We start from the raw sequence: 19,187 nt of genomic DNA on the forward strand, positions 1-19,187 counted from the left end.
GCGGCGCGGAGCGGCCGCGGGGCCCGGCGGGCGGCGGAGCGCAGGGGCGCGGCCCCCCCGGGACCCGCAGCCCCCGGCCATGGACTGGGCAGCCCTGGAGAGGCACCTGGCCGGGCTGCAGTGCCGGGAGCAGGAGCGCAAGGCGCGGGCCAGCCCCGCCTCGGTGAGTGGGGAGCGCTCTGGGGGCGCGGATGGGGCGCGGGGCGGGGGGGTGCTTCGGGATCCCGCCCGGAGGGATGCTGCCGGGGCTGGCGGATCCAGCGGGAGGATGTGGAGCTGCTGGAGAGAGGCCAGAGGAGGCCATGGAGATGCTCCAGGGTTGGAGCCCTGAAGCCAGGCTGGGAGAGCTGGGGGTGCTCACCTGGAGAGGAGGAGGATCCAGGGAGAGCTCAGAGCCTGAAGGGGCTCCAGGAGAGCTGGAGAGGGTCTGGGGACAAGGGATGGAGGGACAGGACACAAATATATATATGGCTTCAAGCTGCAGGATGGTGGATTTAGATTGGATTTTGGGAAGGATTTGTTCCCTGGCAGGGTGGGCAGGCCCTGGCACAGGTGCCCAGAGCAGCTGGGGCTGCCCCTGGATCCCTGGCAGTGTCCAAGGCCAGGTTGGACAGGGCTTGGAGTCCCGTGGGACAGTGGAAAGAGTCCCTGCCATGGCAGGGAATGAGATGAGTTTTAAGGTCCCTTCCATCCCAAACCATTCCACGATTCTCCAACTTTCCTGGAGATCCTTGGGCACTGGTGGGGCTGGTTCCCTGCAGCTCCAGGCATGTGGCAGGGGCTGGTGTCCCCGGCAGGAGCCTGGTGCCACCACCAGGCTGTCTCAGAGCTGGGTCCCTTGGAGAGGCCAAGGAATATCAGCTTTTCCCAGGCTGGGAGCGGTGCCAGGCTGGCGCTGGGTGCTCTCATTTCCTGAGGGAAAGAACCTTCCCAAGGCCCTGCTGCCAGCCACAATGAACCCCCGGTGCCGTTTTACAGAAACCCCTGTAAAATCGGGGCCTGATCCCATTATTCAGGGAGATTTGGGAATTGCACAGAACTTCTGAGCTGCAGTGATGAGAGAGGAAGGAGCACTGCAGCCACCGGTGACACGGCAGGGCTGAGGCTCTTCCATAATGCATGAATTCCAAAGGAATCCACCGAACCTCTCTGGAAGCTCTGCAGGAGCCTTTGGATGCCTGAGGAACGCCATGTGCCTCACCAGCCGTGCCCCGTAGCCTTGCCTCTGGCACACATGATTTTTTTCCATGATTTTTTTTGTTGTTTAAAAGCCATTCCATGCCCTAACTTCCTGTGAAGTCACCTCGCTCAGGGAGGTGGGGATTTCCCCCTGAATCCTTGAATTACAACTAATTGGTGACAAATCTGGGTGGGTGCTGGGCAGGATGAGTAAGCTGAGGGATGAGTGGGACTGCTGCCATGCAGGGATGCTTTTTTCCAAAGCCTGAACACCGGAGCCTCAGTGCCTTGAGGAACTGACAGGTAACAGCTTTAATTACAGTCATTTGTGCAGCAACTCAGCCTGGAAAAAAGGAAAAAAGAAAAAAAAAAAAAGAAAAGAAAAAAAACCACCTCATTTTTGTGGTTTGGGAGCTGATTTCTCCAGCACTATCTGGTCAGCTCTGCTGGCACTGCTGGAAACTCTTTGCCTCCAGGCATGAGCTTAACCAGGTGAGCTGTCACCTAAGGAATTCTACCCCTGTCAGGGTTTTCCTCCTCCATCCTCCCGTTCCCTCCTGCAGGCACAGAGACCCTGGAAGGAACTCAGGCTGCCTCACGCCCTGACTTGTCCCGTGCAGAGCTGGGCTGGGAGCTTTGCTGTGCAGATCCAGGGCTGGAACAGCCTCGATGGACACCCAGGGGAGCCCAGGGCATGCAGAGCATCTCCCAGGGCTGGGACTGAGCTCCAGCTCTCTTCCCTCCCAGGAGCTGGAGTTTGCCACCCTGCAGATGTGACTTTCCCAGTGTTTGTGGCGCTGGAGAGACTTTGCTCAGCTCCCCAGCTGACCTGGAGGCACCTTTGCTCCAGGATTCCCTTCCCTTGGCTCCCAGGGGTGAGGAGGAGGAAGAGGTGTTCAGCTCTGCTCCTTCCTCCCCGGGATCAAAGGGAAGGGCTGCTGGGAAGGGACATTTCCCCTCCTGGCTGTTTGATGTCCCCAAGGCACCTCCTGTCCCTCCCTGGCCGTGTCCCACGAGCTGCATGTCCCCAAAACCTCCCAGGCTGAGCCAGACTGACGTGAAAATCCCTGGTTTTATTTTTGTTTTCCCGCCCCTGACATTTCCCTGCGGTTCAGTGTTTATAACGAGCCCCTGCCTTGCCCTGCTGGAAGCCCAAGTGTTTGTAAACATGGCAGTGCTGGAGAGGAGGCAGCCAGGGAGCAAAAGCAGGGAGATGGTCTGGATTGCTCCTTCTGCCTGCTGGAAACCCCAGGAAAAGGGGGATTCCAGTGGGACAGGCCTGGCTGGGACAGGGAATCGGGGTGGGTGTGGAAGCAGCTCGGGCTGGAAGGGTCTCCTAGGCTGCTTGCTGCTCCCAGGAATCCAGAGAGATGTTTGAGGGAGATGATTTTATTAAGATGATTTATTAAGATGATTAAAATTGAGGTTTTTCTGCTGTCAGGACCTGGTTTTCTTGGGGTTTTCCATGCCCCAGGGGACAGCAGTGACCCTTCAGGGGCAGGTGCTGCTCCCTGGGCTCTGCTCCTCTCCCTGGGATCCCTGCCTGCTCCATCCCTCCTCCCTGGCCCTGGCTGAGCATCCCAACCTGGATTCAGGGATCTCTGCTAATTCCCAGGGCTGTGCTGGGCCCTTGCAAGGCCACACTGACCCAGAAAAAATTTCCAAAATTAAATATATAAATAAAAATATAGATATATATTTATTAAATATATGCATATAATAAAATCCACAATTAAATATATCAATAAAATTAAATAAGGATATCTCTATTAAATATATCAATATAATAAGTTCCAAAAGTAAATATATTAAAAAAACTCTATAAATATATAATAACATATAATATATAAATAATATAATATATAATAATATAATATATAAAAACAATAAAACTAAGATAATAAATGTGCAGTTTAATGTTAATGATTACAAATGTGTAGTTTAATAGTTAAATGTGTAATTTATATAAAAGTATATAATACCACATAGTACAAAACTTGAAGTTTAAAGTTTTAAAATATAGTAATATATATAAAAACAGATAAAAATTTTAAAACAGAAACTAGTCCTTCTTATCCTTCTTCTTCATAAGGTTAAGTAATGTTATGTAATTAAATAAAAAATCCACATTACAAAACACAAATAATTAGTTAAGTTAAAGATAAAAATAATTGAAACATAATTTCTTAATGAAACAATTTATCCTTAAAAAACCTTATAAAAAGAAACACATCACCATTTTTTTACCTTATTCAAATAGAATACTGTAACACTCACAACTTCTAAAACTGTAACATAAATAAAAACAAATAAACCTCTAAGTCCAAACAAAAAACACCGTGTCACAAGGGCTGTGCTGAGGGACACTGACCATGGAGAAGGAAATTCCCACTCCTGAGGCAGCCCCACCCGGGCAGGAGGGTCTGGGCTGGATGCAAGGAGGGCTGGGAGAGCTGCACTGAATGGAACCTTTAATTGAGGAGGGACCTTTGGTGACATCCTTGGCTGCACAGATGTGCCCTGAGTTGCTGGAAAGGCTGGAAAGGGAATGTTAATGATATCAGTGGGCAGGAAAGGGAATGTTAATGATATCAGTGCTGGTATCAGGGTTGCTGTTCAGCTCCCAGCGGGGTGTGAGGCCAAGGCTGCAGACAGCCTGGGGGTGCCTGAAAACTCCAACCAGGAAATTTGGGAAGGCTTCGGCAGCTTCTGCTTGGCCCTGGCAGCCCCTCTGCTGAGAGGAGCAGAGGCCCGGAGCAGTGGGATGGCCCTGGATGGGTCCATCCTGGATATCCCACGTCCACGGGCAGGCTGACTGCAGTGCTCCCTGGGGCCAGAAATGGAGAATATTCCTGCCCCAAAAAGGATTAAATGACTGGTTTTGGAGCTGGATTGAGTGGATGAGGTCCCTCCAAGCCTGGTGGGCTGTGTCAGGTGACTCTGGAGTTTTCTGGACTCCACCTAAGAGGAGAAACCTCTTTCCTGAAGGCACCTGGAGCTCAGAAGGTTCGCTATGGAGATGCTTGGCTCAATCTCCTCACCCAGCTGCAGGAAGCCACCCCCTCCCATTTTTTTTCCCATTTTTCCTCCTTTCCTCAACTCCTGGCTGCATCCAAAGTGGTACCAAATGTGCCACGGGCTGATTTATGGCCCTCAGGAGCCGTGGAGGTGCCGGGGAAGCGGCGAGGCTCCGCTTGCTGTGTCTCTAATGGCTCGAATCAAATCCAAATCAGCCTTAATGGCTTTAATATTCCTCCCATTGCCTCTCCGAGGATAATTACAATCAATAGGAGGGATTGGCTGGGAAGAATATCTGCAAATTCTGGAGTCAATTAGAGAAACACTGGCAGGAGGGGAGGTGGCTCAGGCAGACTCTGCCGTGACAGGCTGGGCAAGGAGGGAGCGATGGAATTGCCCAAGGAATTTTGCTGCCCACAAGGCTTAGTGCAGGCAGTGCTGCTAAAAGCTCATCCCTGCAGCTTCCAGGATTTCTGCAGGAGCTTTCTGGATGGGGAAGGATGTGCTGGATTTTATTTTTTCATCCCTGGAACATTCCTGCCTGTGCTGAGACAGATGGATGGTGGTTATCCCATCCCTGTAGGGGGGAACCCAAGGAATCACACATCTGTCCAGACACTTGGACTCCCGCATTTCCAGTGCTTCAGGAAGTTACATTTGTGTTCTTCCTTGGGCTGCTGATCCTCCAGGCTGTGCTGAGCCTCTGGAGGTGGGCATGGTGCTCCTGCTGCCCTCGGAGCTGTCCCACCTCGGCTGCCCAGGGAGTGACCCTGGAAGGCAGCAGAGAGCACCCAGAGCCCTGAGCTCACCCTGGGAAGGGTGGAAAAGCCTCAGGTCTGTGTTTGAAAGCAGCTGGGAACCTCCTGGAAGTGTTCAAAAAGTGTGGAAGTGGCATTTGGGGACGTGGTTTGACAATGAAGATGATGGTGGTGGATTCATTTTTGGGTTTGATGGTTTTAGAGGGCTTTTCCAATCTTAATGATTCTGTGGAAAGACTTCAGGCTTAACCCAGGATATTCCAGAAGCTGCAGGGTGGAATTCAGCATGGACCATTATGGTCTTAGAGGGCTTTTCCAATCTTAATGATTCTGTGGAAAGACTTCAGGCTTAACCCAGGATATTCCAGAAGCTGCAGGGTGGAATTCAGCATGGACCATGTGAATACCTCTTTCTTGTCTGTGTCTCTCTGAAAATGTGAAATTAATTCAAAGCATGGGCTAAAATCTTGAAATAATTTCATAATTGGCCATGGGCAGGAACCTGATTTTCGTGGATCAGAGCAGCCAGAATGGAAGGAGAAATGTATGGACCAGCTTGGCACGAGGGAGAAGAGAAATGGAGCCAACAGGTGCTTGTTCAAGCCACGTGGGAGTGTTGGTGCAGCAGGATTTTCGGGAATGGGGGCTGGGATCCAGCCCAGACCTTTGGTGTAAAGCCTTGATCCACCTTGGAGTGCTGGCCCAGACACTCAGGGAGCAAATGCTGCCTTGGAGGTTGGCAGTGGGTTGGGTCTCACTTAAAATGAGCTTTCATTGCTTGATTGAAGTGTGAGCTCCCTCCTCCCCAGGGATGTGATGATGTCTGGGATGGGAGCAGGGAACAGCCAGGGATTAATGCCTGGAAGGAATTTCTCCAGTCAGGAGCTGTCAGTGTGGGAATTTCTGCTTGCAGGAAATTGCATTTCTGTCATTGCTCAGCCAGACCTTCCCTGTCCACCTGACAGCTCCTGTCCCTGCTGGATCTGAGCATCAAATTCCTTCCCAGGCACCTGGAAAAGGGAACTCCATCATCAGGGAGCTCCTCCAGGGCACTTAATTTGCTGCGAGGCTTTGACATGGAAAACAAACCTTCTGAGTGTGGACAAAGCTGTAACTGTGAGTTGTTCCAGTGCCCTGAGGTGGGATGAGCTGCAGGAATGCTCCATCCCTGCTCCTGGTGGCTCAGGAGAGCCCTGGACTTTGGCCACTGCGCACCCAGCTCAAAGGTTGGCTGGGAGATTCCTGGTCCTGCCCAAGCGAGCAGTGCCATTCCCTGGGAAAACATCCAGAGGTATTTTGGAGCTGCTTGGTGGGAATTCCACAGATTGGAGGGATGAGCCTTTGCTGCTTCCCAAACCGGGCCAGGCAAAACTCCCAGGATTAAAAATCCTGAGGAAAAACTCGATTCCCATCGCTGCTGCTGAGCCTTTCCTTAAAGGAAGTGCCAGCCACAGGAGGGAACAGCCTGTGGATTCTGCCTCGATGGATGATTCTCCTTTATCCCAGTGCTGCCATAATGTGAATTCCTCCAGGTGATGGAGCCCAGTCGGTTGGTGAGTGAATGTTTCCTGTGGGATGTGGAAAAGCTGGAAAAGTTGGATGGCACTAATTGTGTTGCAGGCAGCAGTAAATCTCCCTTTAATGTGATGCTAAGGGATCATTGTTGTGATCTGGCTCTGTAAAATCAGTAAATTTCTTGTAAATGAGTATTTTTGGTGTTTGGGAATCACAAGTAGGAAATCCAAAAGATTTCCAAGGAGAGGAGTGTCCCTTTATGCCAAGCAAAATTTGGAATATTTCAGAACGGTGTTTTATGGTTGTTTTTTTTTTTTTAAATAGAGAGATTCTAGAGCCTTGCACCCCTCCTCTAATTCTTCAATTTCCCACTTGAACCCAAGTGTCTCAGGTTGGAATAGCAGCAGGCAGCAGGAATTTTGATTTCCCAGGATAATAATTATGTACTTAGGCAAATATTCTGTGCTTATTAAGTGGGATAAATGCAAGGTGAGGGGGATTAATTCTCACAACTGCCCTGTGCTGTGCAAAACCTGTTATTTTCCCTGTGGATGGAGAGGATGGATGTAGGACGGGGTGTCTGGAACACCTGGAATTGTGGAAAATCCAGGTGCACGTGGAGGGACAAATTGTAGGCAGAAGATATTTAAAAACCAGAGGAAAATGGGTTTATTCAGTGCAACCCCAACCATGCTGAAGATCTGCTGAGGAGCACTGGAAAACCAGGATTGTGCTGCCCCCGAAATGCCAGGGACCTCAGGGATGTTCTAACTGTTCTAAATGACTTAAATATTGTTTAAGTGTTTAAAGATTTGTTTAAATATTCTAAATAATGCTCCGAATGTCCCCCACACCCTCACAGACTTTGTTTCTGTGAGCAGCAGGCTTGCCTTAGCAGTGATAAGAACTGCAGGAATTGTGATTTATTTCCTTCTTCCTCTCTGCCTGGATTTAAGGTGGTTTGGATTCAACTGGTTGGAAAAGCAGGTGCAGCACTTGATTATTTAATAAAGTTTGTGTAGAAGCTGTGAAGAAATTGCTCAAAGCACCATTACTCCTACTCCTAACAGCAAAAAATCAGGAAAATCAATATCAGGGACATAAATTTTTGTCCCTGTCTCCTCAGGAGGTGCTGCAGCCCAAAGGAGCTTTAAGGGAGCATCAGATTTAGTGGGGAAAATGGACTTTTTGGAGGAGAAAACCTCTGGAAAGGATACATAAAATCCCAGTGTAATTCACCAAAATTGGGTGTAATCCCCACTGGGAGAAAATGTGATTTCCCAGCTTCTCCCAATGTCTCACTGTAGGTATTAATTTAATTTTATAAAAATGAAGCTGTTTGAAATAATCCCATCATCTGCCCACTTCAATGTTTTCCAAGGCTGGCCACCGAGAGCCAGGAATCCCTGTGGGATTCTGGGCACAGCAACACTGCTGAGGGGGCAGAGAAAAGCAGAATTTGGTGTGTTGAGGCTCCTCAATCCCTAATAATTCTGCTTTTGTGTAGGAATTTCTTCAGTTAGAACTAAAAAGATTTAAATATCTCTCTTCCAGCTCTGGCTCTGAAATCAATCCTGCTCCCATGGACTCAGTGGGAAATGATTTTCCCTCTTCCAATTATCCTTTCACACGAGGTGCTCCATAATCCCTCTTTCCCTGGAGGTTTTCCAGCTTTTCCAAGCCCTTGGATCATTTTGGGGCACCTCATCTTTCCCTGGGGAGCCGTTTGCGTCACCAGAGTGGGAGATTTTATTTATAGCCCCCATCTGGGAGCGCAGCTCGGTGATCTATAGATCTCCTTTAATGAGAAAATCACACCCAGGGCCCTTTATTCCTGCTGCTCCTCTGGAAATCCGAGAGGAAATAGGATTTCCAAGGAAAGAGAAGTGCCAGGCTGAGATTTAATCCCCTCTATGGTGAGGCAATGTTAAAAAATAAAAGAGAACTCTATTAAAAGTGCTGGATTTTTTATGCACACAAAAGCTGCTGGTGTGTGTGGCCCCTGGGGAATCCAAATGCTTTTAGTGAGTTATTAAAAATTGAATCCAAACTTTTTATTCCGTGTAATTCCTATATTGGATTTATTAAAGAGGGATTTGGGGAAATAGCAGCATTCTGTACCAGGGTCATCCTCTGCTCTGGCTGCTTGGCCTGGCAGGTGTTTGATCATCAACTGCTCTTAGGAGTTCAGAAAAAAATAATTGTGGGAATCATTTTTCCATGTGGAATTCTCAGTGTTCTGCATTTGCATGAATGCATAATATAACCAAGCTCCTAGCATTTTTCCTGGCTCATCCCAGCTGCTCTTTCCTTTCTTCTGCTGCTTTCTCATCTATTATTTCTTGGTTTAAAAGCAGAAAGGCAACTTTCAGCAAAGATGCAAGAGGCCTTTTCCTGAGAGAAACATTCCCAGCTTGGCACTTCCTTAGGCTGGTCTGGGAGCTGCTGGGAGCAGCAGGCAGACATCCTGCTGGAAAAACTCCTCCAGGACCTTTTCCAAGGGTCTGTTTCTGGGAAGGGCAGAGTAGGTGAAAATCAGGAGATGCTCCTGAAAATCATGGATACAGCCTTGACCCCCTGTTCTCCTGGAATTCCTTTGAATCCATCCTCAAGTGGCCAAATTGCCTGATATTTCCATATATTAATTATATTTAAATGGCTCAAAACAGTTGCTCAGAGCTCAGGCAGCCCTTCTCCGTGCTCAGAGGCTGCAGGAATTGTGCATATTCCCAGGAAATACCAATCCAGGCTGTCCATAAATCACGTGGATGAGGGCTTCCCACATTCTACACCTGTTCCCATGCGCCGTATTCCATGTAAATAAATATATTTTGCAAGATGAGTTTGGCAGTGTTGCTCCTGGGCTGTTCCCCATCCCATCCCTCTGGCATGGAGCAGAATGTGTGTTATTCCCAGAAACTCGAGCTGCTGTTCTGGGGTAGCTCTGTTCTCCATTCCCAGTCCCTCCTTCCTCGTTATCCCTACATTTCGTACTCTGGAACGACTGGGATGTACAGCTGGAATTGCTGCTGCTCAGAGAGGGGCTGGAGAGCTCCAAAAGGAATTCCAGGGGCTTCCACAGCTTGCCAAGGGAGTGCTGGGGGCCTTTTGGGAACTCTGGGGGCCTTTGGGAATCCTGGAGCCTTTTGGGAGTTCTGGGAGACTTTTGGAATGCTGGAGGCTTTTGAGAATTCTGGGAACCTTTAGGAATGCTGGAGATTTTTTGGAATTCTGAAGGCCCTTGGGAGCTCTGGAGGCCTTTGGGAATGCTGGGGGCCTTTGGGAACACTGGAGGCTTTTAGGAATTCTGGAGGACTTCAGGAATCTGAGAGGCCTTCGGGAATTCTGGAGGCCTTTTGGAGCTCTGGGGCCCTTTGGAAATTCCAGGGGCCTTTGGGAGCTCTGGGCCTTTTTGGGAATGCTGGAGCCCTTTGGGAATGCTGGGAGACGTTGGGAATGCTGGAGGCTTCTAGGAATTCTGGAGGCCTTTTGGAGCTCTGGGGCCCTTTGGAGCTCTGGGGCCTTTGATGGGAGACATTGGGAATGCTGGAGGCCTTTGGGAACGCTGGAGGCTTTTAGGAATTCTGGAGGCCTTTTGGAGCTCTGGGGCCCTTTGGAAATTGCAGGGGCCTTTGGGAGCTCTGGGTCTTTTGGGAATGCTGGAGGCCTTTGGGAACGCTGGAGGCTTTTAGGAATTCTGGAGGCCTTTTGGAGCTCTGGGGCCCTTTGGAGCTCTGGGGCCTTTGGGAGCTCTGGGTCTTTTGGGAATGCTGGAGGCCTTTGGGAATTCTGAGGGCCTTTGGGAGCTCTGAGGGCCTTTGGGAGTTCTGGGCCCTTTGGGAATGCTGGGGCCCTTTAGGAGCTCGGGGCCCTTTGGGAATGCTGGGGCCCTTTGGGAGCTCTGAGCCCTTTGGGCCTTCGAGAGCTCTGAGGGCATTTGGGAGTTCTGGGCCCTTTGGGATTGCTGGGCCCTTTGGGAATGCTGGGCCCTTTGGGAATGCTGGGGCCCTTTAGGAGCTCGGGGCCCTTTGGGAATGCTGGGGCCCTTTGGGAGCTCTGAGCCCTTTGGGATCTCGGGGCCCTTTGGGAATGCTGGAAGCCTTTTGGGATCTCGGGGCCCTTTGGGAGCTCTGGAGCTCGCAGCCAGCGCTGCCTGGCGGATCCCACGCTCGGCTCGAGGCCCTGTGAACGCTTTCAGCGACGCTGGGGTTTGTGTTGGACCAAATCAAACCAGAAGCAAATCAAACCAAATCAAACCAGGAGCAGTTGGAGACCTGGGTCCAACCTCGCAGCTTTCCGTGCCCTGATCCCCGAGGGAATCCAAGGGATGAGGTGTCAGCGAGGCAGCAGCTGCAGCTTCAGAAGAGGATTTTGGTTGTTCCAGGAATGGATGTGGAGGGAAATCTGTAAGCATGTAGCTGGTGGGGAAATAACAGTTTCCTGGAAAATAACCTTTCCCTGTGTGCTGTTCCCAGCATGGAGAGAATTCCTTGGAGAAGCTGAGCACTCCTTTGGAAAATAACCTTTCCCTGGGGAAAGGCACCAGGAGTATCCCTGTGTGCTGTTCCCAGCATGGAGAGGAGAATTCCTTGGAGAAGCTGAGCACACCTGTGCTCCCAGCACAGCAGGGAGATTTACATTGTACTTCAGAGCTGGAATTCCCTGCTGTAGCACCCAGTATTCCCATTGTCATTGCTACCTCAGGTTTTAGCTTTTAGACTTTTCAGATTCTGAAATAAAACTTCATAACCTAAAGTTATAATTAGACAACTCCAATATGCAAATGGAGCAGAGCTGATCACAGTGAGAGAGCCTGTGAGCACTTGTGCATTTTGGGACCATTTGGGTTCATCTTGGCTGCAGCCCTGGCTGGGCTCTTGTGCTGCCCAAGGTGGATCCATTGAGGATTCTTTTAATAAATCCCTGCTTTATTCTGGAACTCTGTCCAGCCTTTGTTCTAGGTCAGCCTGACAAGACATCACCACCTCCTTTCCTTCCCATGCCTCAGAGATTGGGTACCCCCCATTCCCTTTCTCCATTTTCTCCTGAAATTCCAGCTGGTTCCAGAGCCAGGCTCAGCTCCAGCCCAGCCTAAGCCCCCCTTTCCTTCCCAATCCCTCTGCTGTCCTGTGGATCCATCAAAATAAAACTGCAGCTCACACCTTGGTGCTCATCCCAGTGAATCCTCTGCCTTCCCTGGGAATTCCTGCCACCAGGAACTCCATGGCTCAACTCAAAGGCTCAATCTGATTGTGTCCATGGGGAAAAAAAAAAAAAAAATCCCAAATCCAACTTCTAATGACCCCTCCCGTGCCTGTCTGTAAAAACTGGCCCGATGCCAGCAGACACCTTCAAATGAACCAGCCTGGATCTCCATCCTGGGGAAAGATTCCAGGAAAAGCTGCAGGCTGCCAGAGCAAGAAAAGAATGCCCGAGGTAGAACAGGAGAGGGAAAAAAAAGGGGATTTAAGAGAGCAGAGTTGTTTTCTTGCTCTTATATGGTGCTGCTGTGCCACCAGCAGCTCCCTCGCTCCATGACTAATGAGGCTCAGCTGGGATCCACCCTTGCTTATCCTGTTATTTTTAGCTTTTTTCAGCCTCCTGCTTGCTGTGCCTGCCCTGTCTTATTTGAATTACTGAGTCTGCACTCTCAGTGGTTGTCTAGAGCAGGCAGGAATGGGATTTCTCATCCCTGAGGGAATTGTTTTTGGAGCTGGCAGTGACCCCCGTTGAGGAGGAATCACCTTTGTGAGCCAGGTGGCTCCAGACAAGAGGATTCATTTTTTTCCTTTGTCACAGTGACCCTGGGGTTGGGAGGCAAGATCCAGAAATCATCTTTTCATCCACTTCTTAAAGGTTGGAAATGGAAAATTATCCTGAAGGAAGAGCAGGGCTTTGACCAGCCTGGAGAGCAGGGATTCCATGGAAATGCCACTGGGGTGGGAGCAGGTACAGAAATCCCACATCCTCTCCTTAGCAACCATTAAGTTCCTGGTGTGGGGCCAAAAGCCATTTCTGGATGGAATCTGAAACCTTTGAATTGTGGCAGGATCCCTGGAATTGCAGGCTGGCCATGCAGGCTGAGGGAACAGAGCTCATTTAAATCCAGGGGATTCATTAATTAATCCTGAGTGTCCAGTGTGCTGCACCTGCACTTATCCAGCCACAAAAACCAAGCTGGGTTTGCTCCATCTTTCCCAAAATCCCTGATCCCAGCAGGGTTTGAACCTCTCGGATTTGGGGACCCTTTGGTGCATATTTCAAGGAGGCCCCTCAAAAAGAGTGGATTTCTGCCAAAAACTTTGGAGTTATGGGCATCAGCCTTCAGAGCTGAGGGAAAAATCCCCTTCTATTTTTGTCCTGACCATGACTCAGAGGAAGATTTGTCCCTGCAAAGTCACTCCTTTTTTGAGGAGGCATTTAAAGGCCGCTGCTGTCACCTGTTTGGCTCAGGATATTCCTATTTTTGGTGTTTGGCTCTGTTTAAAAAGACATTTTTTCATTCCACATCCACTTTGTAGCATGCTGTGTTTACTTTTTTATTTTTTTCAGCCTGCAAGTCCAGTCCTGGGCTTTTGCCACCCCTTTTGCAATTGCAATTACAAAATAAAGCCATAAAGAAATGAGGCCTCTCAGCTGTTCCCACCAGGAAGCACAAAGGGAATAGAAAAGGATGGATGGGCTGGAAGGGACAGCAGTGGGATTATCCCATCACCATTCCCAGATTTTGCCCTCTGGCTCAGTGCTTTATTTCTAATTAATAACCTGATTTTTGTTGTTGGCTGAATGCAGGTGCAGCACACCGGACACACCACACTCAGGACTAATAAATTAATGAATCCCCTGGATTTAAATCAGCTTGGGCTTCCCTCAGCCTGCAATTCCAGGGATTTTGGCACAATTCAAAGGGTTTTGTATTCCATCCAGAAATATTCCCCAGAGCAGTAACTGAAGTGTTGAGTAGGGGACGTGGAATTTCTGTTTGTGCTCCCAATCCAGCAAGGTTTCCAAATAATTCCTGCTGTCCCACCATGTCCTTCGTGCTCAGGGAAAATCCCTTGTTGGGCCAGTTTTCCCCTCTTGGAAAAATCCATTAATTCCTCTCCCTGCTGCTGTTTTAATGGGGTTGGAGGAGGCAAATTTGTGTTTTTCAAATCTCTTTTCAAATATTGCAAATTTATATTGGAAAAATAAAAATAAACCAAATAAATGGGAGAGGAGAGATAGGGAAATTTGGCTGGACAAGCCTGGATGTGCTGCCCATGGATTTGAGCAGGGCTGATAAAAAATCCTAAATTTGTTATCAGAGATCAGACCAGGGTGTTACTTATGGGTCACTTTAATGATTTTGGTTTATTCTTGATCAATACAGCTGAAACTTTGAGATTTTTTTCCAGATGGGTTTGGGAGGGGATGGGTGCTGCCAGCACCCATCGGTGCAGCCCAGGCTGGAGCAGAAAATGGGATTTGGAGGCGGAGTTGGTTCCCTGGAGTTCCGTGCCGGGTGTGGATGTCCCGGCTGGCAGTGCCAGGCTGCTCCTGGCAGAGGCACAGGGATGAGCTGGGGCACAGCAGCTGCAGGCAGGGACACCCTGTGCTCCTCTGGGAATTCTGTGGGGACAGCTGGCCCTGCTCTGGGATGGGTGAGGTTGGCTTGGGTCAGCTCAGGCAGATCCCACCCAGCCCAATCCCTCTGTTTTCCTGGAGTGCCAGCTCTGCACTGTCTGTGTGTGCCAGCCAAAACTGGGGGAAATCGTTGGGAGCTGATGGGATTTGCTACAAATCCTCTCCCAAATCGTGCTGCAGAGTGAGGAATTTGTGGATTTATTGATGCTCAGATAAAACCTGATTTTTCCTGCTGGTGTTCTCCATAGATCCTGCACACTGGGAATGCTGCATTTCCACAAGAACTGTTGATTCTTAACAATAGAAATAAATCAAATTGCAAGGAGGCAGCTGGAGCTTTTCTGCGCTGTCTCCCCACACTCCTGAAGTGCTGGAGATAAATTGATGGAGGCAGGGAATGGTTTGGGTGGGAAGGAATTTAAAGGTTATCCCATCCCAATCCCTGCCACAGGGACACCTGCAGCTATCCCAGGCTGCTCCAAGCCCTGCCCAGCCTGGCCTTGGTCACTCCCAGAGATGATGAATCCTTAGGAAAATCCATTCCAGGTCCTCACCATCCTCACAAGGAAGAATTTCTTCCCAGTATCCCATTTAACCTGTGGCAGTGGAGCCATTCCCTGTGTCCTGTCCCTCCATCCTTGTCCCCAGTCCCTCTCCAGCTCTCCTGGAGCCCCTTCAGGCCCTGGCAGGGCTCTGAGCTCTCCCTGGATCCTTCCCTTCCCCATTCCCAGCAGTGAAGCCTTGGTGGGCTCAGTCCTCACCATCAGAGCTCCTCAAAATTCCCTTTTAAGCACTTCTGATCCAGCTTTAGAAATTGTCCCACTGAAAACGAAGCCTGTGTGGTACCATTGAGCCTTCCTGGACGGCTTCCATGGAAAAATCTGCTTCTTTTCCATATGTTTGGTGGCTTTTATATCACTGGAGAGTTATAAATACTTGGGTGGCTTAAATGAGTCCCTGCAATTCCCTGTGAAGTGTTTGAATCAGGGTGGGGAATTGCTGTATCCTTCTGCTCCAGGTTTTTAGGGAAGGGAAAATCCTGGTTGGGTTGTGTGTTTTTATCCCAAACCCATCTCTGGTGCTGCAGGTGGAGTTGTAAAGGTGCTGCTTGTAAAGTTCCAGGGAAGTAAAAAAGGCTTGGAAAAGGGAAGGACATTGGGTCCTTAACCTGCTGGGGGTTTATTCCCACCTGGAGCAGAGTAACACGTCCAAAATGAGGGAAAAGCCCTGGGCATCACCTTCCTTCAGTAAAAAAGGGAATAGTGCAGAGCATTATCCGTGGATGTAATCCAAACAAATACTCCCCTTTCCAACAGATGTCAAGTATTAACTGATTAAAAATAATCGCTTTTTTCTTTATTTTTCTTGCTGGATTTAAACCCAGGGAAAGCTTAACTGGGCTTAAAGAGGAGCTAAATCCCTCACTCCCAGGAAATCATCAGCAAATAGAGCTGAAATCCCGGGATGCTGGATATAATTCCTGCTTCCATACAAGCTTGCTGTGCTTGGGAAGCCTTTGGGAGCCCAGCAGGAGCATGCTGGAGTGCTGGGGGCTGGGCTGGGGCTGGGTCCCTGTCTCTCCCTCTGGTGGGAGATTCCCTGAGGATCATCATCCCAAAGGGTTCCATGGGCTGGAGCACCTCTGGAGCCAGGCTGGGAGAGATGGGAATGTTCACCTGGAGAGGAGAAGGATCCAGGGAGAGCTCAGAGCCTGAAGGGGCTCCAGGAGAGCTGGAGAGGGACTGGGGACAAGGATGGAGGGACAGGACACAGGGAATGGCTCCCACTGCCAGGGTTAGATGGGATGTAGGGAAGGAATTCCTGGCTGGGAGGGTGGGAGGGGCTGAAATGGATTTTCCCAAGGATGCCCCTGGATCCCTGGCAGTGCCCAAGGCCAGGCTGGGCAGGGCTTGGAGCAGTCTGGGACAGGGGAAGGTGTCCCTGCCATGGCAGGGGTGGGGCTGGATAGGCTTTAAATTCCTTCCAAACCAAGCCATTCATGGATCCTGCAATTCTCTAAAAACTGAGATTAAACATTCCCAGCTCTTGAACTCCTCCCTGATTTTCACCTGCTCCACGCTCCAGCTCAGATTTATTTTGGGATTTGAAAAAAAAAAAAAAAAAAGAAAACAAAAATCACTTATTGAGCCTGGCTTTTGTATCAGCGGGATGGGTTGGCCAACACCAGCCTGGAAAATAAACCTTCCCACCTGATAAGGCCCCTCTGGGAATGCCTGTGGGCAGGAAAACATTCCTGGTGTGTCCAGCAGGAATTCCGTGTCTGGGCTGCCTTGCTGCTGCTCCTGCTTCTTTCCCTTCCCATTCCAAAGGTTTGTGGGTGAAGCCCTTGCAGCTGGGCTTGATCAGAGCACGACACGAGTGTGTAAAAATAAATGTGGGAAATGCCAAAAACGCCGGGAAAAGGGCTGGATGTGGCTTTGCTGTGAGTAATAACCCGGCATCCTTCCCTCCCTCCCTCCTTCCCACGGCTCCCAGCACCGGGAATGGGAGGGATCGGCTTCCCTGGCCGCTTTTATCCCTTTGAAGGAGCGTTTTCCCAGCGGGAATGAGGATGGGAGAGCCGATAACCTCCCTGTGCTCCTCCCTCCGCCTGTTAATGATTTCCTTGGAGCTGGGGCAGCCAGGGAAAGCAGAAAGCCTGGGAATTCCCTGGGACAAGGCAAAGAATGGAAAAAAAACCCCTAAAAATACAAGCCCAGACGCAGACATTCTCTCTTTTCTCCCAGAATTGGGCATACCAGGTGTTTCCTTCTTCTGTAGAGGAAAATAATTTCTATTTTTCTGATTTTTTTCTATAATTCCTATATTTCTAATATTTCCTCTATCATTTCCTCCTTCTGCAGAGGAATAATTAAGGCAATTCCATTGTCTCACCGGCAGAATTTGAGTGTCTGGTGAAGCTGAGGTTTCTTTCCCTGCGTGTCTGTGCTGCCTGTGCCATGGATTGAATTCCCAGTGTCCTGAGGCCCTGTGGGCATGCAGGAATCAGGCCTGGCTCATTCCTGGTGCCCACCTCACCTCCAGGGCATGCCCTGCCAGAAGCAGCACCTTCCCAATCCCTCTGGATTGGGAGCCCAGCCCTGGTTTGGAGGGCAGGGTTTCACACGTCAGCCCATCTGGAGATGCTCTCCAGGGATTCCAGAGCCACACATTCCCTGTCCAAAGCTGGTTTGGGGAAAGCTTTGGGAAAACTTGTCTGGATCATCTCCCAAGTGGTGTCTGACACCTTAAATTAGGGGTGCCTCGTTAGGAAATGCAGACCAGGCACCCCTGGGTTTCTTTTCCCAGTGAAAAGGGGGCGGGGTGGGGGTCTCAGGAGCTGCTCCCTGGATTGTGGCTCCGTGGGAAGCAGCAGCCCGTGTTCATCCTCATCCAAGAGCATCGCTGCCTCCCGCTGACCCAGCTGGAAAGCTGCCAGGAGCCTTTCCCTCCCTTTAATCCCCCTCAGCTTTAATCATTACCTGCCTGCCCACCTCCTTCCTTCCTGCCGGGGAATGCAGATGGGGCTGGAGCAGAGGAGCAAATCCAGAGTCAGGGATAATTCCTGGCCTTTCCCACCTCCTTCCCGGCCTTTTCCACCTCTGGAGCAAATCCAGAGTCAGGGATAATTCCTGGCCTTTCCCACCTCCGGAGCAAATCCAGAGTCAGGGATAATTCCTGGCCTTTCCCACCTCCATGGCTGGCTGCATGTCCTGGGGGCAGAGCCTGCCTGGGAGCGGGTGCTGCAGCAGGTGAACCTGGCTCTCTCTGGGATTATTTTTCCACATTTTTTGATTCCTGGGGGATCCACTCCAGCCCTGGGGATGGGGAGGTTGGCACCAAGCTTTGGGTCACTGCTGGACCTTCTCCGTTCCCAGCAGTGAATCCTTGGTGGGCTCAGACCTCACCATCAGCTCCTCAAAATTCCCTTTGGAGCACTTCTGATCCAGCTTTAGAAACTGTCCCACTGAAAATGAAGCCTGTGTGGTGCCATTGAGGGGAGGGATTGGGAGTTTTCCTTGTGATGCACAGAATAAATGGAATTTGAGTTTATGTAATGTGTGGAGCCACTTTTAGCTTGCCACAGATCCTTCTCCAAACAAAGCCAAGGTTATGCAGCAAATTGCAGAGTGGGGATGGTTTATTTGGATGGACTTTTATTTTGATGTCTGCATGAATGGGATTCTCTGCAGATCCAGGAAAAACCAAGGATGACTTCACGCTCTCTTAAAAATTTATGCAGAATATATATATATATATTTTCTTTTTCAATGAAGTGTTTTTATTTATTTTTTTTTTTTTAAGCTCTACTGCTGCAGGGGAGAGAGAGCACTGGGGAGGAGGGTCTGGGGGTTGTCTCCATCCGTGCCCCAGCTGCACAGGGACTCCAGGGATTCTCTATCCATCCTCCCACAGCTGCTCCAGCCTGTCTGTGCTGGTGGGAAGCTGGGAAAGCTGGGGCAGGGTGATGATCCCACAAAGGTCTTTTTTTTTTCTAGAGGCACATCTGGTGTGGGGGAATCAAATCCGAGCTGCCCTGAGCAAGTGTTCCTGGATTTAATCATGTGAATCCCTGAACAGCTGGGCCTAGGAGCAGGATAAATCCCTGTTTGGAAAGGAGGGAAGGATGGAATTTCTGCTGTTCCCTGCCTGGCTGGGAGTGCCCGGGCCGTGGTGTGAGCCCAGCCTGTGACCCCATCGTCGCTCTCTGGGTGTTTTAGTGCCCCTTGCATGAGCTGTGTCCAGACCAAAAAAGGATTGAAAACGACATTTGGTGTGCCCTCACCCTCCAGCCACGGAGCCAGACTCTGTAAATGAGGCTGTTGGTGTTGGTGTTGTGGTTGGAAAAGACCCCCAAGATCACCCAGTGCTCACTGAGCCACATTCCCGAGTGGTTCAGGTTCATTCCCATCCACTCGTTTTTTGAACCTTTCCAGGGATGTGACTCCACCACTGCTCTGGGCAGCCCCTTCCCGTGTTTAACCCACCTTCTTTCCCGTGCTTAACGCACCCTTCGGTGCAGGAATGTTCATCCTGCCCCTTTCCCCGTGTCCCCTGGCTTTCCCTGCCCCAAACCTCCGGGGCCAGGTG

General features: G+C 50.0%; 1 protein-coding gene across 1 annotated transcript in view; it reads left to right on the plus strand.

Moving 5' to 3' along the window:
* Positions 1-1,003, plus strand: part of LOC121336700 (schwannomin-interacting protein 1-like) — a 2,315-nt gene extending 1,312 nt beyond the window's left edge. The window contains exon 2 of the mRNA XM_041406073.1: positions 979-1,003. Within this exon, the coding sequence (XP_041262007.1) occupies positions 979-1,003 (25 nt within the window). The remainder of the gene's footprint in view (positions 1-978) is intronic.
* Positions 1,004-19,187: the final 18,184 nt, after the last annotated feature.

Source organism: Onychostruthus taczanowskii, unplaced genomic scaffold (assembly GCF_017590055.1).
Source record: "Onychostruthus taczanowskii isolate IOZ18803 unplaced genomic scaffold, ASM1759005v1 scaffold24, whole genome shotgun sequence".
NCBI lineage: Eukaryota > Metazoa > Chordata > Aves > Passeriformes > Passeridae > Onychostruthus > Onychostruthus taczanowskii.